This window comes from Salvelinus alpinus, chromosome 8 (genome assembly GCF_045679555.1).
Source record: "Salvelinus alpinus chromosome 8, SLU_Salpinus.1, whole genome shotgun sequence".
Classification (NCBI taxonomy): Eukaryota; Metazoa; Chordata; class Actinopteri; order Salmoniformes; family Salmonidae; genus Salvelinus; species Salvelinus alpinus.
The window spans coordinates 71,820,891-71,845,875 of NC_092093.1; the positions used below are offsets into that span (position 1 = coordinate 71,820,891).

Below are 24,985 nucleotides of genomic sequence, written 5' to 3' on the forward strand. Positions count from 1 at the left end.
GAGCAAATTCTCCCAACCATCCAGGAACAGTTTGGTGATGAACAATGCCTTTTCCAGCATGATGGAGCACCTTGTCATAAGGCAAAAGTGATAACTAAGTGGCTCGGGGAACAAAACATCGATATTTTGGGTCCATGGCCAGGAAACTCCCCAGACCTTAATCCCATTGAGAACTTGTGGTCAATCCTCAAGAAGCGGGTAGACAAACAAAAACCCACAAATTCTGACAAACTCCAAGCATTGATTATGCAAGAATGGGCTGCCATCCGCCGGGATGTGGCCCAGAAGTTAATTGACAGCATGCCAGGGCGGATTGCAGAAGTCTTGAAAAAGAAGGGTCAACACTGCAAATATTGACTCTTTGCATCAACTTCATGTAATTGTCAATAAAAGCCTTTGACACGTATGAAGTGCTTGTAATTATACTTCAGTATTCCATAGTAACATCTGACAAAAATATCTAAAGACACTGAAGCAGCAAACTTTGTGAAAATTAATATTTGTGTCATTCAAAACTTTTGGCCACGACTGTAGACGCTGAAGGCAGATATGAGACATATGGTCCACCTAGTGGGCATTTAAACAATGACTTGCATTATCTGACCAGATTACTGCAGTGAGCCTGAAAACAAAGGTATCACCATGGGCTAGCTAGACGCAGGCTTCAGAAGACAGCTTGGAGCATGTGTTATAGTGGTCAGCTTAAACACCATATAGCCTGGGTCCCCAGAAATGTGAAGGTGACATGATTCAATGAAATTCTGAAATAAAAACCATTGACAATTCTCATAATTGTATTTTTTGGTCTTTCTTGAAAATAAAAAAAACAAAACACATAAAACATTCCAAAACAGATTCAGTAACTGAGGTGACGTCTTGAAAAGGCAATATAGATGAGCAAATCAAAGACAATGATATATTGGTGAGTTCTGGTGGAGCCTTGAGGTAACTAGCAAACAATGTCAAGTTCTGGCTTCCTTAAAACAGAGCATCTCAAATGTGTATTTTCTTCCAATAGTGCAAAGCAAATTCTAATCTATTTAATCCATTAAAATAAATCCAGGATAAAAGTTTAAAACCTGTTAAAATGTCTCAGTTTTGCAGTGATTCTAAAGTCTGTAGCTCTTGGTGTGGTTAAACCCAAACCAATAACAGAAACTAATCTGTAGAAATGTTCAGGTGTGATACATACATTACATCTGTATGCACAATGGCTTTAGTATTTGAATCCTCTTTCAGGAAATAGAATTATACACAAACACGCTCACATGCATACAAATGCTCTCGCTCCATCACTCACTGTAGGATGGTGTCCGAATAGTTCTAAATTGCTTCCTTTTCTCAAATCCATTCCTTTGTGACCAGAAATAGATGAAATGTCACAACAAATGTGTCATTTTGCTAGCTTCCTTTAGGGCCAGTTCTTGACTTGAACTGAAATTGGTTCCGGTACTCATTTTGGGTGCCAGATACTTTTTAGCTAATGGGAACAGGAGCTCAAGCAGTAAAACATTTGAGGTGCCTGTACTCAGGTCCAGTGAGCTCCTACCCAAGTAAAGCACTGTTCAGGGCCTCTGTTTCCTTTCCCCATCTAAGACCTTTAGGACTCAAGTCTGTGTTCACATCTTCCATGGGAAAAGAGTGTGAATAATGTTTTCGTGTTGGAATGGATATCAGACATCTGAGACAGAAGCTTAAAACTCAAAAAGGCCCACCTTCCCATAATACAAAAATGTCCAACAGACAAATGTTAACACGGCCTCCCCCAGAGACATAATAACATCCTAACAACATTAGCAAAAACAAGCAACGAAAAAATTTATTCTGCACAGCTTTGTGTGGTAAACTCAAGTTAACCGTTTGTGTGAATTAAACTTGTTCCTTTCTTTTAATGTTTCACATTAAGAAATGGCATCATTGATTCAAAACTGCAGTTTTGTTTTTTTTGTAGTTCATTTGAATTTTTCTTTTTGATGATTTTGCATTAGTCACGGAAGGTAGATTGAGCTAGTGTTATTTCTTCTTTTACACTGAGGGTACAAAACATTAAGAACACCTGCTGTTTCCATGAGACTGACCAGGTGAATCCAGGTGAAAGCTATGATCACTTATTGAAAGACTTTCAAGCCTTGAGACATGGATTGTGTATGTGTGCCAATCAGATGGTGAATGGGCAAGACAAAAGATTTAAGTGTCTTTGAACGGGTTATGGTAGGTGCCAGGCGCACCGGTTTGTGTCAAGAACTGCAACACTGCTGGGTTTTTCATGCTCAACAGTTTCCCGTGTGTATCAAGAATGTTCCACCACCCAAAGGACATCCAGCCATCTTGACACAACAGTGGGAACCATTGGAGTCAACATGGGCCACCATCCCTGTGGAATGCTTTTGACACCTTGTAGAGTCCATGCCCCGATGAATTAAAGCTTTTCTGAGGGCAGTTGCGTGTGCAACTCAATATTATGAAGGTGTTCCTGATGTTCATACACTCAGTGTATATACACACGCATTCAACTCGATATGGATCCCAACATCAAAACAAATTCAAACTCCCTTTTCACCACCTAACAGAGTTAGCTATAAAAATCGCAAGGCAGTACACAAAACACAACTTAGCTGTCAGACACAAGATATGCAGCAGAGTGAGTGAAGGATTCTTGGATAGTATCATTCAAAACAGGAATAGTCAGCAGTAGGAATATTCTCTTCATCCTGTTCTGAACACACCTGGTGTTGTTTTGTAGTTGGGCTTCAGATTCACAGTATGCATGGAAAGAAGGAAGGAAGAACAGCTGACAAGAGACACCGGAGAGCGTCATCAGCAACTGTGTAGATATGTGAATACATATCTACCATCTTCTGACCTGAAGAGAGAAGCAGAGAAACAGTTGATTAAATACACAGTAATAATACCTACTGTTGGTCTTTCTACACATAAAAATACTTATACTGACAGGGGGTATTATCCTAATTGACATGGAGCTATTGCCCACAGCTAACCCCCCCCCCCCAAAAAGCCCCTACCTGCATTTAAATATTTCCTGACTATAAATTGTAACCATTATGTATTCTAGTGTCAGTTCTGTTTCCCACTGTTCATTCCCATCCATATTGACCGGAGAGAATATGACATGGAGGATGTATTTAGTACTCACAGTGCCATCCCTTTACCACTGGGGGGGAACATTGCTGTAGGTGGGCACGCCTGGGTGTCGGTATGTGGGCATTGTAACTTGGTGGGGGGTCGGGGAGTGCGTCAACAAAGTTCCTGGAGAAAGGAGGGAGGTGGGAGAGGTCCGGAAATTAGACAGAGCAAAATACATTTATTTAACACTGTTGCAACTGAATTGTATCCCTTAAAAAAAGTTTTAAAAAAAAGCTAAACGCATTAAAAAAATTATCTAAATGGAACTCACCGGCTGACATGGCCATAGTGGTCCCTGCTATCATCCCCATGGCTACGCCGTTGTGTGGGCGGGACTGGTGATGCATGGGCGGGGCATACATAGCTGCTGGCATCCCATTGGACTGGACCACTGTAGTGTGATGAATGACATGGGGTGGGGCTGCGTACAGAGGCTGTGTGTAGTAAGTGCCTTGGTGCTGAGAGAGAGAAAGATAGAGAAGTGTTAATAGGTACAGTTTTATGAAACAGAATGTAATATTTTAAACTGTGTATACAGTTGAAGTCGGAAGTTTACATACACCTTAGCCAAATACATTTAAACTCAAGTTTTTCACAATTCCTGACATTTAATCCTAGTAAAAATTCCCTGTCTTAGGTCAGTTAGGATCACCACTTTATTTTAAGAATGTGAAATGTCAGAATAATAGTAGAGAGATTGATTTATTTCAGCTTTTATTTCCTTCATCACAATTGGTAGCATTGCCTTTAAATTATTTAACTTGGGTCAAACGTTTCATGTAGACTTCCACAAGCTTCCCACAATAGGTTGGGTGAATTTTGACCCATTCCTCCTGACAGAGCTGGTGTAACTGAGTCAGGTTTGTTGCTTCAATATATCCACATAATTTTCCTACCTCATGATGCCATCTATTCTGTGAAGTGCACCAGTCCCTCCTGCAGCAAAGCACCCCAAAAAGTACAATCCTTGTCCCCATGTGCAGATGCAAATCGTAGTCTGGCTTTTTTATGGCGGTTTTGGAGCAGTGGCTTCTTCCTTGCTGAGCGGACTTTCAGGTTATGTCGATATAGGACTCGTTTTACTGTGGACATAGATACTTTTGTACCTGTTTCCTCCAGCATCTTCACAAGTCCTTTGCTGTTGTTCTGGGATTGATTTGCACTTTTCACACCAAAGTACGTTCATCTCTAGGAGACAAAACGCATCTCCTTCCTGAGCGGTATGATGGCTGCGTGGTCCCATGGTGTTTATACTTGCGTACTATTATTTGTACAGATGAAAGTGGTACCTTCAGGCGTTTGGAAATTGCTCACAAGGATGGACCAGACTTGTGGAGGTCCATCATTTTTTTCCCGAGGTCTTGGATGATTTATTTTGATTTTCCCATGATGTCAAGCAAAGAGGCACTGAGTTTGAAGGTAGGCCTTGAAATATATCCACAGGTACACCTCCAATTGACTCAAATGATGTAAATTAGCCTATCAGAAGCTTCTAAAGCCATGACATCATTTTCTGGAATTTTCCAAGCTGTTTAAAGGCACTGTCAACTTAGCGTATGTAAACTTCTGAGCCACTGGAATTGTGATACAGTGCTGCTTTCCAATCTTTGGGAATCTCAGACAACACGAAAGAGAGGTTGAACAGGCTAGTAATAGGGGTTGCAACAATTTCGGCAGATAATTTTAGAAAGAAAGGGTCCAGATTGTCTAGCCCGGCTGATTTGTAGGGGTCCAGATTTTGCAACTCTTTCAGAACATCAGCTGACTGGATTTGGGAGAAGGAGAAATGGGGAAGGCTTGGGCGAGTTGCTGTGGGGGGTGCAGTGCTGTTGACCAGGGTAGGGGTAGCCAGGTGGAAAGCATGGCCAGCCGTAGAAAAATGCTTATTGAAATGTTCAATTATAGTGGATTTATCGGTGGTGACTGAGTTTCCTGTCCTCAGTGCAGTTGGCAGCTGGGAGGAAGTGTTCTATTCTCCATGGACTTTACAGTGTCCCAGAACTTTTTTGAGTTTGTGTTGCAGGAAGCAAATTTCTGCTTGAAAAAGCTAGCCTTGGCTTTTCTAACTGCCTGTGTATATTGGTTTCTAGCTTCCCTGAAAAGTTGCATATCACGTGGGCTGTTCGATGCTAATGCAGAACGCCATAGGATGTTTTTGTGTTGGTTAAGGGTAGTCAGGTCTGGAGAGAACCAAGGGCTATATCTGTTCCTGGTTCTAAATTTCTTGAATAGGGCATGCTTATTTAAGATGGTGAGGAAGGCATTTTTTTTTAAATAACCAGGCATCCTCTACTGACGGGATGAGATCAATGTCCTTCCAGGATACCCGGCCAGGTCGATTAGAAAGGCCTGCTCGCTGAAGTGTTTCAGGGATGACTCCAACCTAAGTGTATGTAAACTTCCGACATCAACTGTAACTGCCTTAATGTTGCTGGACCCCAGAACGAGTAAATACCAATACAAATGTCAGTGCCACAGTGAGACAAGTACAACTACAGCAGCAATAAGCAGCAAGCTAATGTGTATCTGAATTGTCTAAGGCAGACAGATATTATTACATTCCGTCTGACCTATGTAACTTATGACCTTGTAACAATGCAGCTATAAAATACCAATTCTGCAGTACAACAAATAAGATAAACAGGTTCAGTTACATCATACTACTTCAGACGGCAGAGGCAGATGATGTCAGTTGACTAACTGACCTGTGTGTAGGGGTTCTGTTGGGGGTAGGTGCTCCTCACAGGGAAGGCTGCTGCAGGATAGAGGTTGGGTGATGAGGAGTAGGGTGGGACAGCCCCCGTGGTGGGCAAGCAGGTCATTTTAAAAGAAGTGCCCGGAGCGTAACCTATAAGAGAGGGTTTCAGAGATATAAACACACAGCAAGGAAAGGCGTTGTTAACACACCGTCTAGGGTATTACACATTTTAACAGGGAAAACCCCCAAAAAGCACATTTTAGGCCTTTGTCCATAGGCAGGGTTCCCCAACTGGTGGCCCGTGGGACGAATTTGGTCCGCCAGTGGTTTTATTTGGCCCACCACGTTCTGAGCAACAAAAATATATACAGTTGAAGTCGGAAGTTTACATACACTTAGGTTGGAGTCATTATAACTTGTTTTTCAACCACTCCACACATTTCTTGTTAACAAACTATAGTTTTGGCAAGTCGGTTAGGACATCTACTTTGTGCATGACACAAGTCATTTTTCCAACAATTGTTTACAGACAGATTATTTCAATGTATCACAATTCCAGTGGGTCAGAAGTTTACATACACTAAGTTGACAGTGCCTTTACACAGCTTGGAAAATTCCATAAAATGATATGGCTTTAGAAGCTTCTGATAGGCTAATTGACATCATTTGAGTCAATTGACATCATTTGAGTCAATTGGCATCATTTGAGTCAATTGGAGGTGTATCTGTGGATATATTTCAAGGCCTACCTTCAAACTCAGTGCCTCTTTGCTTGACATCATGGGAAAATCAAAAGAAATAAGCCAAGACCTCAGAAAAAAAGGACCTTGTGAAGATGCTGGAGGAAACAGGTACAAAAGCATCCATATACACAGTAAAACAAGTCCTATATCGACATAACGTGAAAGGCCGCTCAGCAAGGAAGAAGCCACTGCTCCAAAACTGCCATAAAAAAGCCAGACTACGGGTTGCAACTGCACATGGGGACAAAGATCGTACTTTTTGGAGAAATGTCCTCTGGTCTGATGAAATAAAAATATAACTGTTTGGCCATAACCTTTCTGAACCACCCATCCCGGATCCGGGATAATTGTCATCAGCAACGCTGAATAGCATAGCGCCACAGTCAAATAATATTACTAGAAAATATTCATATTCATGAAATCACAAGTGCAATATTGCAAAACACACCTTAGCCTTTTGTTAATCCACCTGTTGTCTCAGATTTTGAAATTATGCTTTACAGCGAAAGCAATACAAGCGTTTGTGTAAGTTTGTCGATCGCTCGACAAAACATTAAGTACACTTAGCATCAGGTAACTTGGTCACGAAAATCAGAAAAGCAATCAAATGAATCGTTTACCTTTGATGATCTTCGGATGTTTTCACTCACGAGACTCCCAGTTAGACAACAAATGTTCCTTTTGTTCCATAAAGATATTTTTTATATCCAAATACCTCCGTTCGTTTGGTGCGTTATACCCAGGAATCCACCGGAAAGAACGGTCACGACAACGCAGACAAAAATTCCAAATTATATCCATAATGTCCACAGAAACATGTCAAACGTTTTTTATAATCAATCCTCAGGGTGTTTTTCAAATATCTATTCGATAATATATCAACCGGGACTGTTGGTTTTTCACTAGGACCGGGAGTAACAATGGCCGCCTTTCTCTTTTGCGCACAACTCACTCTGAGAGCCCCCACCTATCCACTTACGCAATGTGGTCGTTCACGCTCATTTTTCAAAATAAAAGCCTGAAACTATGTCTAAAGGCTGTTGACACCTTAGGGAAGCCATAGAAAAATTAATCTGGTTGATATCCCTTTAAAAATGGGTAATAGGGATGGATAAGAACAGAGAGGTTTCAAAAACAGGGGCACTTCTTGATTGGATTTTCCTCAGGTTTTAGCCTGCAATATCAGTTCTGTTTAACTCACAGACAAAATTTTGACCGTTTTGGAAATTATTATAAATTATATATCGAATCTATCTACGGCTATCTCCATCTACGGCTGCCCCCTGGACACTATGATCACTTGGCTACATAGCTGATGCTTGCTTGACTGTCCATTAATTCACGGTACTCCATTCCGTTTATTTGTGTTTTATCTGTCGGCTCTGTGCTTTAACTCAGGATCTGTGTGTAGTTAATCCGACCCTCTCTGCCTAGCCGTCGCCATTTTTACCTGCTGCTGCTGTGTTAACTGACTAGCTGCTGTTATCTCACCTGTTGTTTTAGCTAGCTCTCCCAATCAAGACCTGCAATCACTTTATGCCTTACTGTATGTCTCCCTCAAATATCAATATGCCTTGCATACTGTTGTTCAGGCTAGTTATCATTGTTTTGGTTTGCAATGGACCCCGTAGTTCCACTCTCCGTACCTCCGATACCTCCTTTGTCCCACCCCCCACACATGCGGTGACCTCACCCATTGAGACCAGCATGTCCAGAGATACAACCTCTCTTATCATCACCCAGTGCCTGGGCTTGCCTCCGCTGTACCCACGCCCCACCATACCCCTGTCTGCACATTATGCCCAGAATCTATTCTACCACGCCCATAAATCTGCTCCTTTTATTCTTTGTCCCCAACGCTCTAGGCGACCAGTTTTGATAGCCTTTAGCCGCACCCTCATCCTACTACTCCTCTGTTCCTCGGGTGATGTGGATGTGTGAGGGGAACGGCACCTCCGTACCTTCAGGCTCTGATCAGGCCCTACACCCAAACAAGGGCACTGCGTTCATCCACCTCTGGCCTGCTCGCCTCCCTACCTCTGAGGAAGTACAGTTCCCGCTCAGCCCAGTCAAAACTGTTCGCTGCTCTGGCACCCCAATGGTGGAACAAACTCCCTCACGACGCCAGGTCAGCGGAGTCAATCACCACCTTCCGGAGACACCTGAAACCCCACCTCTTTAAGGAATACCTAGGATAGGATAAAGTAATCCTTCTAACCCCCCCCCCCCCTTAAAAGAGTTAGATGCACTATTGTAAAGTGGTTGTTCCACTGGATATCATAAGGTGAATGCACCAATTTGTAAGTCGCTCTGGATAAGAGCGTCTGCTAAATGACTTAAATGTAATGTAAATGTAAATGAGGTAAACCCAGGCCCTGCATGTCCCCAGTCACCCTCATTTGTTGACTTCTGTGATCGAAAAAGCCTTGGCCTCATGCATGTCAACATCAGAAGCCTCCTCCCTAAGTTTGCCTTACTCACCGCTTTAGCACACTCTGCCAACCCTGATGTCCTTGCCGTGTCCGAATCCTGGCTTAGGAAGGCCACCAAAAATTCTGAGATTTCCATACCCAACTATAACACTTTCCATCAAGATAGAACTGCCAAAGGGGGAGGAGTTGCAATCTACTGCAGAGATAGCCTGCAAAGTTCTGTCATACTTTCCAGGTCTATGCCCAAACAGTTCGAACTTCTAATTTTAAAAATTAATCTCTCCAGAAATAAGTCTCTCACTGTTGCCGCCTGCTACCGACCCCCCTCAGCTCCCAGCTGTGCCCTGGACACCATCTGTGAATTGATCGCTCCCCATCTAGCTTCAGAGTTTGTTCTGTTAGGTGACCTAAACTGGGATATGCTTAACACCCCGGCAGTCCTACAATCCAAGCTTGATGCCCTCAATCTCACACAAATCATCAAGGAACCCACCAGGTACAACCCTAAATCCGTAAACATGGGCACCCTAATAGACATTATCCTGACCAACCTGCCCTCCAAATACACCTCTGCTGTCTTCAATCAAGATCTCAGTGATCACTGCCTCATTGCCTGTATCCGCCACGGGTCCGCGGTCAAACGACCACCCCTCATCACTGTCAAACGCTCCCTAAAACACTTCTGCGAGCAGGCCTTTCTAATCGACCTGGCCCGGGTACCCTGGAAGGATATTGACCTCATCCCGTCAGTTGAGGATGCCTGGTCATTCTTTAAATGTTACTTCCTCACCATATTAGACAAGCATGCTCCGTTCAAAAAATGCAGAACCAAGAACAGATATAGCCCTTGGTTCACTCCAGACCTGACTGCCCTCGACCAGCACAAAAACATCCTGTGGCGAACTGCAATAGCATCGAAGAGCCCCCGCGATATGCAACTGTTCAGGGAAGTCAGGAACCAATACACGCAGTCAGTCAGGAAAGCAAAGGCCAGCTTTTTCAAGCAGAAATTTGCATCCTGTAGCTCTAACTCCAAAAAGTTCTGGGATACTGTAAAGTCCATGGAGAACAAGAGCACCTCCTCCCAGCTGCCCACTGCACTGAGGCTAGGTAACACGGTCACCACCGATAAATCCGTGATAATCGAAGACTTCAACAAGCATTTCTCAATGGCTGGCCATGCCTTCCTCCTGGCGACTCCAACCTTGGCCAACAGCCCCGCTCCCTCCGCTGCTACTCGCCCAAGCCTCCCCAGCTTCTCCTTTACCCAAATCCAGATAGCAGATGTTCTGAAAGAGCTGGAAAACCTGGACCCATACAAATCAGCTGGGCTTGACAATCTGGACCCCCTATTTCTGAAACTGTCCGCCGCCATTGTCGCACCCCCTATCACCAGCCTGTTCAACCTCTCCTTCGTATCATCTGAGATCCCCAAGGATTGGAAAGCTGCCGCGGTCATCCCCCTCTTCAAAGGGGGAGACACCCTGGACCCAAACTGTTACAGACCTATATCCATCCTGCCCTGCCTATCTAAGGTCTTCGAAAGCCAAGTCAACAAACAGATCACTGACCATCTCGAATCCCACCGTACCTTCTCCGCTGTGCAATCCGGTTTCCGAGCCGGTCATGGGTGCACCTCAGCCACGCTCAAGGTACTAAACGATATCATAACCGCCATCGATAAAAGACATTACTGTGCAGCCGTCTTCATCGACCTGGCCAAGGCTTTCGACTCTGTCAATCACCATATTCTTATCGGCAGACTCAGTAGCCTCGGTTTTTCTAATGACTGCCTTGCCTGGTTCACCAACTACTTTGCAGACAGAGTTCAGTGTGTCAAATCGGAGGGCATGTTGTCCGGTCCTCTGGCTGTCTCTATGGGGGTACCACAGGGTTCAATTCTCGGGCCGACTCTTTTCTCTGTATACATCAATGATGTTGCTCTTGCTGCGGGCGATTCCCTGATCCACCTCTACGCAGACGACACCATTCTATATACTTCCGGCCCTTCCTTGGACACTGTACTATCTAACCTCCAAACGAGCTTCAATGCCATACAACACTCCTTCCGTGGCCTCCAACTGCTCTTAAACGCTAGTAAAACCAAATGCATGCTTTTCAACCGTTCGCTGCCTGCACCCGCACGCCCGACTAGCATCACCACCCTGGACGGTTCCGACCTAGAATATGTGGACATCTATAAGTACCTAGGTGTCTGGCTAGACTGCAAACTCTCCTTCCAGACTCATATCAAACATCTCCAATCCAAAATCAAAGCAAGAATCGGCTTTCTATTCCGCAACAAAGCCTCCTTCACTCACGCCGCCAAACTTACCCTAGTAAAACTGACTATCCTACCGATCCTCGACTTCGGCGATGTCATCTACAAAATAGCTTCCAATACTCTACTCAGCAAACTGGATGCAGTTTATCACAGTGCCATTCGTTTTGTTACTAAAGCACCTTATACGACCCACCACTGCGACCTGTATGCCCTAGTCGGCTGGCCCTCGCTACATGTTCGTCGTCAGACCCACTGGCTCCAGGTCATCTACAAGGCTATGCTAGGTAAAGTGCCGCCTTATCTCAGTTCACTGGTCACGATGGCTACACCCACCCGCAACACGCGCTCCAGCAGGTGTATCTCACTGATCATCCCTAAAGCCAAAACCTCATTTGGACGCCTTTCCTTCCAGTTCTCTGCTGCCTGCGACTGGAACGAATTGCAAAAATCTCTGAAGTTGGAGACTTTTATCTCCCTCAACAACTTTAAAAATCTGCTATCCGAGCAGCTAACCGATCGCTGCAGCTGTACATAGTCCATCTGTAAACTACCCACCCAATTTACCTACCTCACCCCCCATACTGCTTTTATTTATTTACTTTTCTGCTCTTTTGCACACCAGTATCTCTTCTTGCACATGATCATCTGATGATTTATCACTCCAGTGTTAATCTGCTAAATTGTAATTATTCGATTTATTGCCTACCTCATGCCTTTTGCACACATTGTATATAGATTCTCTTTTTTTTTTTTTTACCATGTTATTGACTTGTTTATTGTTTACTCCATGTGTAACTCTGTGTTGTCTGTTCACACTGCTATGCTTTATCTTGGCCAGGTCGCAGTTGCAAATGAGAACTTGTTCTCAACTAGCCTACCTGGTTAAATAAAGGTGAAATAAATAAAATAAAAAAATATGCATATTCTAGTTTCAGGGGCTGAGAAATAAGCAGTTTCAAATGGGTACGTTTTTTTAGCCAAAAACGAAAATACTGCCCCTATACATAAGAAGATAAGGACCATCGTTATGTTTGGAGGAAAAGGGGGAGGCTTGCAAGCCGAAGAACACCATCCCAACCGTGAAGCACGGGGGTGGCATCATGTTGTGGGATGCTTTGCTGAAGGAGGGACTGGTGCACCTCACAAAACAGATGGCATCACGAGGAAGAAAATGATGTGGATATATTGAAGCAACATCTCAAGACATCAGTCAGGAAGTTAAAGCTTGGTCGCAAATGGGTCTTCCAAATGGACATTGACCCCAAACATACTTCCAAAGTTGTGGCAAAATAGCTTAAGGACAACAAAGGCAAGGTATTGGAGTGGCCATCACAAAGCCCTGACCTCAATCCTATAGAAAATGTGTGGGCAGAACTGAAAAAGTGTGTGCGAGCAAGGAGGCCTACAAACCTGACTCAGTTACACCAGCTCTGTCAGGAGGAATGGCCCAAAATGCACCCAACCTATTGTGGGAAGCTTGTGGAAGGCTACATGAAACGTTTGACCCAAGATAAACAATTTAAAGGCAATGCTACCAATTGAGTGTATGTAAACTTCTGACCCACTGGGAATGTGATGAAAAAAATAAAAGCTGAAATAAATTATTCTGTCTACTATTATTCTGACATTTCACATTCTTAAAATAAAGTGGTGATCCTAACTGACCTAAGACAAGGAATTTTTACTAGGATTAAATGTCAGGAATTGTGATTTTTTTTTGTTTAAATGTATTTGGCTAAGGTGTATGTAAACTTGCGACTTCAACTGTAATGTAATGTAAATATATACACACACACAGTACCAGTCAAAAGTTTGGACACACCTATTCATTCCAAGGTTTTTCTTTATTTTGACTATTTTCTACATCATAGAATAATAGTGAAAACATCAAAACTATGAACACATATGGAATCATGTAGTTTCAAAAAACATATTAAACAAATCAAAATATATTTTATATATGACATTTTTCAAAGTAGCCACCCTTTGCCTTGATGACAGCTTTGCACACTCTTGGCTTTCTTTCAACCAGCTTCATGAGGTAGTCACCTGGAATGCATTTCAATTAACAGTTGTGCTTTGTTAAAAAGTTCATTTGTGGAATTTCTTTCCTTCTTAATGCGTTTGAGCCAATCGGTTGTGTTGTGACAAGGTAGGGGTGGTATACAGAAGATAGCCCTATTTGGTAAAATACCAAGTCAATATTATGGCAAGAACTGCTCAAATAAGCAAAGAGAAACGACAGTCCATCAGTACTTTAAGACATCAAGGTCAGTCAATCCGGAAAATGTCAAGAACTTTCAAAGTTTCTTCAAGTGCAGTCAAAAGAAACATTAAGCACTATGATGAAACTGGCTCTCACGAGGACTGTCACAGGAAAGGAAGACCCAGAGTTACCTCTGCTGCAGAGGATAAGTTCATTAGAGTTACCAGCCTCAGAAATTGCAGCACAAATAAATGCTTCACAGAGTTCAAGTAACAGACACATCTCAACATCAACTGTTCAGAGACTGCGTGGAATCAGGCCTTCATGGTCAAATTGCTGCAAAGAAACCACTACTAAAGGACACCAATATGAAGAAGAGACTTGACTGGGCCAAGAAACACAAGCAATGTACATTAGACCAGTGGAAATCTGGCCTTTGGTCTGAGGAGTACATATGAGATTTTTGGTTCCAACTGCCGTGTCTTTGTGACACACAGAGTAGATGAACGGATGATCTCCGCATGTTTGGTTCCCACCGTGAAGCATGGAGGAGGAGGTGTGATGGTGCTTTGCTGGTGACACTGTCTGTGATTTATTTAGAATTCAAGGCACACTTAACCAGCATGGCTACCACAGAATTCTGCAGCAATAAGCCATCCCATCTGGTTTGCGCTTAGTGGGACTATCGTTTGTTTTTCAACAGGACAATGACCCAAAACACACCTCCAGGCTGTGTAAGGGCTATTTGACCAAGAGGGAGAGTGATGGAGTGCTGAAAAACCTTTGAATGAGTATGTGTATCCAAACTTTTGACTGGTACTACTGTATACCACGGGTATGACAAAACATGTATTTTTACTGCTCTAATTACGTTGGTAACCAGTTTATAATAGCAATAAGGCACCTTGGGGGCTTGTGGTATATGGGCAGTATATACCACAGCTAAGGGCTGTATCCAGGCACTCCGAGTTGCGTCATGCATAACACTAAGGTTGTGGGTTCAATTCCTAGGGATCACATACAAAAACAATCTATGCACTCACTGTACAAGAGTAGGCTACATGCAGCTCTCTGAGAGGGACTGATAACTTACCTGTGGGGAAGGCTGGGTGGTTGGCTCCAGGGTGGTACATGTTGGGAGTGTAAGCAGGGCCAGCCGAGTACCCCGCAGGAAATCCAGCTGCAGAGTCAAAGGTCATATATAAGTGACAAGAAAATCAGAAGCGTCAGACATACATTTAGAGAAATAGTGTGTGTTAATTACCCACTGGTCTGTTTGGGTGGTATACATTTCCCAATCCATTACACACTAGTTACACTGCTTACCTGGGTATCCTACTAAATGTCCCTTAGGGTTGACATAGGGACTAGTTACACTGCTTACCTGGGTATCCTACTAAATGTCCCTTAGGGTTGACATAGGGACTAGTTACACTGCTTACCTGGGTATCCTACTAAATGTCCCTTAGGGTTGACATAGGGGAGCCCTGTCGCTGCAGGGTTGTAGACTGGGTTCATAATGCACTCCTTTCAGATACTGCAACAAAGACAAGACACATTGTTGAGAAAATTCATTCAGATTGTAAAAAATTATTATTATTAAGTGGCTAAGTAACTAGCTAACGTTACATTGATCAATGATTTTTGTCATTCATAATTAGCCATCATACGGCGCCCTTTCGCTTGATGCCTGTGGTTAAACGTAATGGGACCCTTGCCTTGATCGCAGCAGTAGCTAACGTTAGCTAGCTAAATGTATGTTGGTTATCGAAATATAAAATGCGTAGCTAGCAAGCTAGATTTAAACAAACTAGATTTAAAACATGTCCGTCTGTGCTGATAAATTCCATCAGGTAGCTATACTAATTTAGCTAGCTACCTAACAGACATGCGTTTATCAATAGGCGATGCAGTAACTCCACAAAAACACAAGGGCCGGGTGTTTAGCATCTAACGTTCTCTATTTATCTTGTACTGGCTCTTCCAGTCACCCTTCAACTATCTCTTCGTCTTTGCCAATATTGGCAACATGTTTAACAATAGATGTCAACTGTGATGTTAGCTCTAGTTTTCAATGATACTCACAGTTGTAATTTCTCAGTTTCCGACTGCTGTTCTTTGGCTCGACTCTTTACTTTTGGGTATTGTATTTTGGTTCTCACTGTCTGGTTGAGTTGACACTTTTTTATGCTTGGCTCACTGGACACAAAAATTATCCAGCAGCTGGCGTCACTTCCGAGTACAGTTTGTGGCGCTTTCAAGAAAACTGGGATCTCCGGAAAAACAAGGTACAATCATGACGTTAGTGATCTTTAGGTCGGAAAGTCGGAGCTCTAGAAAGATGCCCGAGGTTCCGACATGGAATTCCGAGTTGGATGACCGTTCAAAACCATTTTTTCCAATCGGTGCTCGTTTTTTCCCGAGTTCCCAGTTATCTTGAAAGCATTGATATCGTAATTCAGGGATTTACGAGTTCCGAGTTCCCAGTTGTTTTGAAAGCTGTATGAAGCTCATCTTGCCCATGTCACCTGATGTGGTACTGTGTAAAATGTTGACTTTCGCTTTACTGTCTCTCTGGGTCTGGGACGGCATTTATGTGAAACATTTTATACACCATTATATAACTCATCAACTCGGTATCAAACCTGAAAGAAGCATTCTTGCATCCATCGAATAACAATTCTAACCATGAGTATTATACAACGGGTGGGTCTAATCCTGAATGTTGATTGGTTAAAAGCGCATTCCAGTCGGTGTCTATTCCACAAGTTACCACCGGCTAAATATATGACTTTAACCCTCCTGCTGTGTTCCGGTCTAATTGGACCGATTTACAAGTTCTCTGAAAAAATGTAGTCATTTTAATCTGATTTTCATAAGGTTCCATGACTTTGTCCACACAGGGCATCTGAACACACAAAGTACATTTTGATGATTTCATTACATTTTGGGTGTTTTATTTAACTTTTTACACCTGTGGGGTTCCCGGTCATTTTGACCAGTCAATAGAAATGATTGGGTGAGACTACAATTAGTGTATAAAATTGAGTTCAGGCACATGCCCATTCATCAGATGGACACATTTCCTCTCCCAGACCCCCACATGAACGTGTGTTTGAGCACATACACACCTCACTCCCCTTCTTGGCTTCCATGGCAACCCCCAAGGGAACCTTTCCCCAATAGAATATTTCCCCCACGGAAACCACACCTGTTGACATTCTCACAAACAATCGCAACATTGTTTCAATAGTTTAAGGAACTTTTCTCGCAGCTCTGGTATATAAAGCTTTTTTTAGGCCTTGCTCAAAATTCATTCTGTAGCGGCACAATGACCAAACGATATACTTACTGTATGTGAGGCTCTTGATCATATCTTTGATCATGACACTGGTGAGGAGAGAGTCCTTGTTAAACTTTGACACAAAGTAGTCTTTGATAAATAGCACAATTTGTTTCATCTGAGTATTTGTTGTAGTCAAAATAATCCATACATTATGCTTTTTTTAACTCAAAAACGAGTTGTATGAGCTCAGGTCAATGAGGCCTACAGGCCATAAATAGCAAATAGAAGTTCAAAACAGTACTGTTCACAATAGTTGAGTTGATAAGTTCAGTTGATAAAAAGATTTAACACAACATTAGGTGTTAATATATGTATTATTATGGATTTATAGCTGGGGCGGTCATTTTGGACCGGGAACACAGAATTAATTCACATGAAATGAACATAACAGGAAGGTTAAAATGCCTATTTAGTCTGTTCCATCTGACTGTGCAATCGACTGTCTCATCAGCCCAGGCAGGGAAGTTATAAACTTGATCTCCACTATAAAAAAGCATATAGACATGATCACATTTATTTTAGTCTAACATTCAGCCAGTCGAAACCATGAATCAGCTGGCATCATTTTCATGAATATATACAAAGAAATGTCAATTGAAAAAATGTAAAACGAAACGAAGTGCAGCTAGTTTGCGGTCTTTCCACCTTCAGTTTGAAGTTTGTGTGTTAGCTGTGTTGTTGGCTAGCTCCTCTGAACAACAGTGTCCTAACGAGAAAACACATTTTCTATGCCAGGCGAAATCGTGCCTCATTAGCTAATTGTTATGGATGTATCCAAATAAATGTCACTAGAAAACAGTTTAAACAAATGCAGCTACTGTTATTCTGTCTGCACTGTTTGAAGTTAGCCGTAGTTGGCTAGCTGGCAAGCAAGGGATAAGAACGTTACCAGCCAGTATGGCGATGGAACATTTAGAACGAACGACTGGGTCGCGTCCATAGATACAGAACAAAAAGACTGAACGTCTGGGTTTTGTCTCTGGCAACCGAACCAATTGCACGACCAGCCGGCTTGGGTAGCAACTGTAACGGATGTGAAATGGCTAGCTAGTTAGCGGGTACGCGCTAATAGCATTTCAATCGGTTACGTCACTTGCTCTGAGACCTGAAGTAGGGTTTCCCCTTGCTCTGCAAGGGCCGCGGCTTTTGTGGAGCGATGGGTAACGACGCTTCGTGGGTGTCAGTTGTTGATGTGTGCAGAGGGTCCCTGGTTCGAGCCCGGGTATGGGCGAGGGGACGGACTAAAGTTATACTGTTACACAACCATAGATTTGTTTCGGGACTATATCTTGTGGAAGGAAGAAATAGTATGAATAAATTCATCAAAATAACGTTTTTAATGAACATCTGTCAATCATTATTTGTTGGTAACCAGTTGTATAAAAGTGATAATGCCCTCGAAGCCGGTGTTTGGAGGATATGGCACCCGTGCCAATATCCTCCAAACAACGCCTACGAGGGCATTATCACTTAATTAGGGCAACCCACAGAATATAAATTGACCCTGTGAACAGATCTAGGATCAATCAGTAAACCATACTACAAATTTGAGGATGAACTCTAAAAGGTACAAATCTAAACTGACTGTAGATCAGCTGCGAGGGCCGCTGTATGGCCGACAAAGGTCCTAACAGGTACACATAGTAAAATACACCTATTATAATTTAAAACAAAACGTTGATCATGGGATTATCTTTTGTCTCCTTCTTTATAATTGAAGATGGCGGATCAGAATAAATATTTAATTTAGAAATGTATGATTTATCATTGCCATACAAAAATGTCCGGGACCTGACTGGATTTCGCGTTCGTCTTCCCACTTTAACCGGGTCTGGGTCCATCGAATTAAATGCGTGACAATATCACTGCCGTGATTTAGCTAGTATTTAGAAATGGTCAATTTTAATACATTTTAGTTAACAATTTATGCTGTAAAACACTGTTCATCGGTCGTTATTCTCAATTTAGCAAATTATGTCGGGAGCGGCCGCCGGAGGGGCGTCCTCTTGCATCGGCGCAGCCGCTGCCAGTTGTAGCTCAGCTGGGTCGTCCTATGCTGCAGCGGGCGGAGAAGTGGGAATACTAGGCAGGCTACCTAGTCGGGTTTTGGAGCATGTGTTCTCCTATCTGGACTTGTATGATTTGATGCGGTGCTCGTTTGTGTGCTGGCACTGGAACAACTGCCTCACCGATGAGAACAGCGAGGTGTGGCGGAGTCTGTGCGCTCGCTCTCTTAGTGAAGAGGCACTTCGCTCCGACATTCTTTGTAATCTGACAACATACAAGGGAAAGGTAGCAGCTACTAGCTAAGCTAATAACGTTTGTTTACTATTTGAAGACCGAAGTGAAGGCCTATAGCTGTTGTTACAGATTTAGATTTCAATCCAGAAGATACCACATTGTGGAAAGATCACAAACCCAATCAGCACACATTAACTTGCCATTCAATCATAGCCTAGGCTACTCATCAATGGTATGAGTTACCCTGTCTGCCATGCACAGACTAGTGGCTAGCCGTCTATACACACACGCCCAGTTGTTTATTTATGCAGCAACGCCAGCATTAAATACGATCCATAAGCATGGTGCAATCATTTCCTTGAATGAGATAATATTTTAAGTAAAATGGAATAGCAATGATTTTTGGTTGCTGGTATGCATGTTGATTCTGCTCTCAATCACTTGGATTTATGTCCTCTTCAAAACCCTAGCACATCTTTGTCTGCCTCTCCTGCAGCTCAAATCCTACCTGCACGCTCTGAGTTCCCACGACTGCTCACGCAACGTCTACGTGAAGAAGAACGGTTTCACCCTTCACCGCAACCCCATTGCCCAGAGCACCGACGGAGCCCGCGGCAAGATCGGCTTCTATGAGGGCCGCCATGCCTGGGAGATCTGGTGGGAGGGGCCCCTGGGGACCGTGGCAGTGATCGGCATTGCCACCAAGCGTGCTGCCATACAATGCCAGGGCTATGTGGCCCTCCTGGGCAGTGACGACCAGAGCTGGGGCTGGAATCTGGTGGATAACAACCTGCTCCACAATGGGGAGGTCAACGGGAACTTCCCTCAGTGCAACAACGCACCCAAATACCAGGTAGGTTAACGTTTTTCTCCTGGGTCATATTGATAATTGCAACGGAAACGACAGCTAAGCAGTGAGATTAGTGCCGGAGTTCAGGGACTTTGTCACCATGGGGTAGGCTGCAGACAGGAACAGACAACATATCTGTATGCATGAACTAAAAATGTTCAATTGAAGTTCTAAGCCATTGTTTTAGGCTGATGACCCATCCCAATGAAGTGATTCTAGTTGAAATATTATAAACATTTATTTGTGGGATGAGTTAGGCCTGTGCAGTTGAATGCATGTCAAGAAGAACGCTACCTTAAATTAGAAGTTCTCTCAACAGTAATCATGTTTTAATTGTAGCGTGAAAGAGAAGCCATTCCCTGTATGGTAGCTGTTACTTATTGTTATATTACTTTCTAGTGTAATGGTGTCCGTCCACAGATTGGGGAGAAGATACGAGTGATTCTTGACATGGATAACAAGACCCTGGCCTTCGAGAGAGGCTTTGAGTTTCTGGGAGTGGCCTTCAGAGGGCTGCCTAAAGCATGCCTCTTCCCGGCCGTCTCAGCTGTCTATGGCAACACTGAGGTGACCATGGTCTACCTTGGCAAGCCTCTGGATGGGTAGCACCGCCACAACACCAGCTGGTGCCACGTCACATCAGGTGTGCCAAGGATAATGACTGATAGTTTAGAATCCTCTCGGTGTCAACCAACATTCCACAACCACAGGAATGGACTACAAAATCAACATGGATGAGAGTGAACTATTGATGGACAAGAGAATTTGACCAGAGTGGGGGAAGTGATCATTGATGGACAAGAGGGTTTGACTAGGGTTTTGGGAAGTGATGATTGATGGACAAGAGGGTTTGACTAGGGTTTTGGGAAGTGATGATTGATGGAGGGTGGGGGACTGGGGGCTGTTTCAAAGGTGTTTCTGACACAACGTGGATCCTATCCACTTCAGCTGCTGGACCATTTTATTTACAGTACGGGAGGACTTTACTTATTTTTTTGTTATTTTATTAAGTAACAACACTGAGTCCTGTATATGCGGACGGTTTTATGATGTCTGTTCCTATGAGGCAAAACCAAATATGAACTGTGGCAAATAAAGACAAATCACAAATCATAACGTATGTGTGACAATGCAAGCTGTAACATTTCTAGAGTACACGTGTAACTGCCATGGATGGAACAGCAAGGGGGACACTTCAGAGGACTATACCGTATGAGACACTTGGAAAAGACTGCTTCAGTAGAAAAGTTGGTCATTGCAGTGAAACTGAAACGTCTCCTCTCTTCAGATACATTGTATAGTAGAGCAGAAGTGAGGAGACTATGCTACTGTGAATCCATTTTAATTGTGGTGGTATTCATCATACTATTTCATTATATTTATTTATAGGTTTTAATTCGTGGTACTATTGAAGAGGTCATGGAACCTTCAAAATAAAGTCTACCTGGTGCCAGTCTGTAATGATTGATTGAGTGTTTCATAATGCTTCCACAAGAGGGCAATCATTGACTTCTATATTCTATATAAAATAAGAACCACCCAATGATATTTGTTGTGAAATCTGTGAATGTATTGTAATGTTTTTTTTTTAATTGTATAAACTGCCTTAATTTTGCTGGACCCCTTGGCAGCAGCTAATGGGGATCCATAATAAGTACAAATAGGACATTATTTTACTTATTTCTCAAATTGAAAGCCACCTTTCAATGTCTCTAGTCATATTCTACTCTCCCTTTCTCTACAATCAAATGATTTCTGTTTTGTCTGACTTTCTCATACAGTTGGTGTTTGTGGGCTGAGTTAACTGCAGCATAGTGTAGGTCTCTATGTAATTTCCTATGCCCCAGTTGACAAGTGTTGGCAGGTCTCTGATATAAACTGAACAAAAATATAAACGCAACATGTAATGTGTAGGTCCCATGTTTCATGAGCTGAAATAAAAGATCCCAAGAATTTTCCATACTCACAAAAACCTTCTCTCTCAAAATCTGGAACAAATTTATTTATATCCCTTTGCCAAGATAATCCATCCACCTGACAGGTGTGGCATATCAAGAAGCTGATTAAACAGCATGATCTTTACACCTTGTGCTGGGGACAATAAAATGCCACTCTAAAATGTGCAGTTTTGTCACACAACACAATGCCACAGATGTCTCAAGTTTTCAGGGAGCGTGCAATTGGGAAAGTGACTACAGGAATTTCCACCAGAACTTTTGCCAGAAAATGTCATGTTAATTTTCCTACCATAGGCTGACATCAGCAAACTGCTCACCCACACAACGCCATACACACAGTCTGGCATCTGCCCGGTACAGTCGAAACTGAGATTCATCTGTGAAGAGCACACTTCTCCAGCGTGCCAGTGGCCATCGAAGGTGAGCATTTGCCCACTGAAGTTGGTTACGACGCAGAACTGCAGTCAGGTCAAGACCCTGGTGAGGACAACGAGCACGCAGATGAGCTTCCCTGGGACGGTTTCTGACAGTTTGTGCAGAAATCCTTCGGTGGTGCAAACCCACAGGTCATCAGCTGTCCGGGTGGCTGGTCTCGGACGATACAGCTCCACATCCGGCTTCTTCACCTGCTGGATCATCTGAGACCAGCCACCGGACAGCTGATGACCTGTGGGTTTGCACCACCGAAGGATTTCTGCACAAACTGTCAGAAACCGTCCCAGGGAAGCTCATCTGCGTGCTCGTTGTCCTCACCAGGGTCTTGACCTGACTGCAGTTCTGCGTCGTAACCAACTTCAGTGGGCAAATGCTCACCTTCGATGGCCACTGGCACGCTGGAGAAGTGTGCTCTTCACAGATGAATCTCAGTTGACTGTACCGGGCAGATGCCAGACTGTGTGTATGGCGTTGTGTGGGCGAGCGGTTTGCTGATGTCAGCGTTGTGAACAGAATGCCCCATGGTGGCGGTGGAGTTATGGTATGGGCAGGCATAATCTACAGACAACGAACACAATTGCATTTTATCGATAGCAATGTGAAAAGACAGAGATACCGTGACAAGATCCTGAGGCCCATTGTCGTGCCATTCATTCGCCAACATCACCTCATGTTTCAGCATGATAATGCACAGCCCCATGTCGCAAGAATCTGTACACAATTCCTAGAAGCTAAAAATGTCCCAGTTTTTCCATGGCCTGCATACTCACCAGACATGTCACCCATTGAGCATGTTTGGGATGCTCTGGATCAACGGCGTGTTCCAGATTCCGCCAATATCCATCAACTTCGCACAGCCATTGAAGAGGAGTAGGACAACGTTCAACTCTATGCGAAGGAAATGTGTCACGCTGCCTGAGGCAAATGGTGGTCACCAGATACTGACTTGTTATCTGATCCACACCCCTACCTTTTTCTAGGGTATCTGTGACCAACAGATGCATATCTGTATTCCCAGTCATGTGAAATCCATAGATTTGGGCATAATACATTTATTTCAATTGACTGACTTCCTTATATGAACTGTAATTGTTGCATGATATGTTTATAATTTTGTTCAGTATAGTTTGCGACAATAATGTACCAGTTTGTCAAGCTTCCTGGGTGTGTGTGTGTTTCAACCACACGAAAGCTTAGCATGTCAGTGGGGTTTTCCCTCAATACTGCACACACACTTTTGATGAGGGAGCATTTAATTTTTTGTATTTTATTTAACTAGGCATGTCAGTTAAGATCAAATTCTTATTTACAATGACGGCCTACACCGGCCAAACCCAGACGACACTGGGCCAATTGTGTGCCGCCCTATGGGACTCCCAATCACAGCCAGTTGTGATACAGCCTGGATTCGAACCAGGGTGTCTGCAGTGATACCTCTAGCACTGAGATGCAGTACCTTAGACCTCTGCGCCACTCGGGAGCCCATGAGGGATGTCTATGTGTGTAGTTTGTACTGTGTACAGTTTTTAAAACAGGCATAAATGTGTTTTTCTAAATGGGATATTGGAAGAAAAGAGATCTAGGCTTAATATTTGAAGGGAGGCTAAGCCTATGAAAAATGAATGTCAACTGAATTAATGAATTCAACTGAGCATAAAGCTGGCTTCAGCTGCCAATCACTTAATCAAGTCAGAAATTAGAACGAGAGGAGAGGACTCATTGCATGAAAACAGGAAGGAAGCCCCAACAAATCACCACTGCGATGGCAGCTCCATCACTTCCTGATTCTAATTCCCTATTCTAATTCCAGAACTATGGGAAAATACACGACACAAACTACGCTGTAGGCCACATAATTAAACGTAATTACCTGTACTTTCTCAATGTGTGTGTGTGTGTGGAGAGAGAGAGCGCATGGGCTGCACCAATTTTAATCTGTTTGCTGGTAAACTCGTATGTCATGGTCAGTAAGACCACAACCAGGTACTAGGCTACTGAAAAAAAGCTGTGTTTCTCTTCCAATGGTTCATGGTAAATGAGAGGGCTGGTTGAGTATTTACAGTGTAAATGTCAGTATGACGTGTCAAAGTAGCTGAACAAAATGCAAAGAATCAAATCGTTCCCTTGGCTGTTGCAAAAGTGTCAGCTAGGCAGGAAGGGTGTGAGTGTTGAGTGGTTTCCTCTCTGTAGTATCTGATGTTCAGAAACAGGAGTTGGAGAGTGAGAGGTGAGAATGGGGTTTGTCGGTAGGTTTTCGTAGTAGACAAGATAAGCCTACACAAACACATGCACACACAAATCATGGTGTGGATGGCAGGTTTCCAATTATACCAGTTTTTTGTGAGAGGATGAAGCGCTTCACATTGCAACAGTATTTTAAAAAATACTTTGAAAAAGGTATTTTAACCCAGAATTCCCAAATAGAAACAGATAGGTGAGAAAGTTGCATTTGATGTAAGTCTATTATCTGCAAATAACATAAGTTGACACTTATGTACTATGGGCATGCATGAAATGCATCACATAAAAATATAGGGAATCTTCTAGTTCCAATGCAATATGTGTAACGCAGTACAGGACATGCATGTCTCTGACCTAGGCCTGCGAACCTATATGTATGATCTTGCTTGTCCATGTGACTTTGGTTT

General features: G+C 43.1%; 2 protein-coding genes across 5 annotated transcripts; one reads left to right on the forward strand and one right to left on the reverse strand.

Moving 5' to 3' along the window:
* Window positions 1-776: 776 nt before the first annotated feature.
* LOC139583645 (myelin-associated neurite-outgrowth inhibitor-like) lies at window positions 777-19,740 on the reverse strand. 3 transcript variants are annotated; one of them, XM_071414931.1, is made up of 7 exons: window positions 19,603-19,740; window positions 14,950-15,044; window positions 14,601-14,687; window positions 5,850-5,992; window positions 3,416-3,602; window positions 3,155-3,267; window positions 777-2,863 (listed from the first exon to the last, which is right to left on the reverse strand). In XM_071414931.1, exons 2-6 carry the CDS (start codon window positions 15,023-15,025, stop codon window positions 3,167-3,169), a joined length of 594 nt encoding a protein of 197 aa, XP_071271032.1. In that variant the 5' UTR covers window positions 15,026-15,044; window positions 19,603-19,740; the 3' UTR covers window positions 777-2,863; window positions 3,155-3,166. The 3 variants fall into 3 exon arrangements, with proteins under 3 accessions (XP_071271032.1, XP_071271033.1, XP_071271031.1); XM_071414932.1 differs by lacking the exon at window positions 19,603-19,740 and adding an exon at window positions 16,639-16,657; XM_071414930.1 differs by lacking the exon at window positions 19,603-19,740 and adding an exon at window positions 15,593-15,769.
* LOC139583644 (F-box/SPRY domain-containing protein 1-like) lies at window positions 18,642-21,490 on the forward strand. Of its 2 annotated transcripts, none has more exons than XM_071414929.1 (3): window positions 18,642-19,145; window positions 19,591-19,947; window positions 20,365-21,490. In XM_071414929.1, exons 1-3 carry the CDS (start codon window positions 18,828-18,830, stop codon window positions 20,548-20,550), a joined length of 861 nt encoding a protein of 286 aa, XP_071271030.1. In that variant the 5' UTR covers window positions 18,642-18,827; the 3' UTR covers window positions 20,551-21,490. The 2 variants fall into 2 exon arrangements, with proteins under 2 accessions (XP_071271030.1, XP_071271029.1); XM_071414928.1 differs by having other exon boundaries at window positions 18,646-19,145; window positions 20,344-21,490.
* Window positions 21,491-24,985: the final 3,495 nt, after the last annotated feature.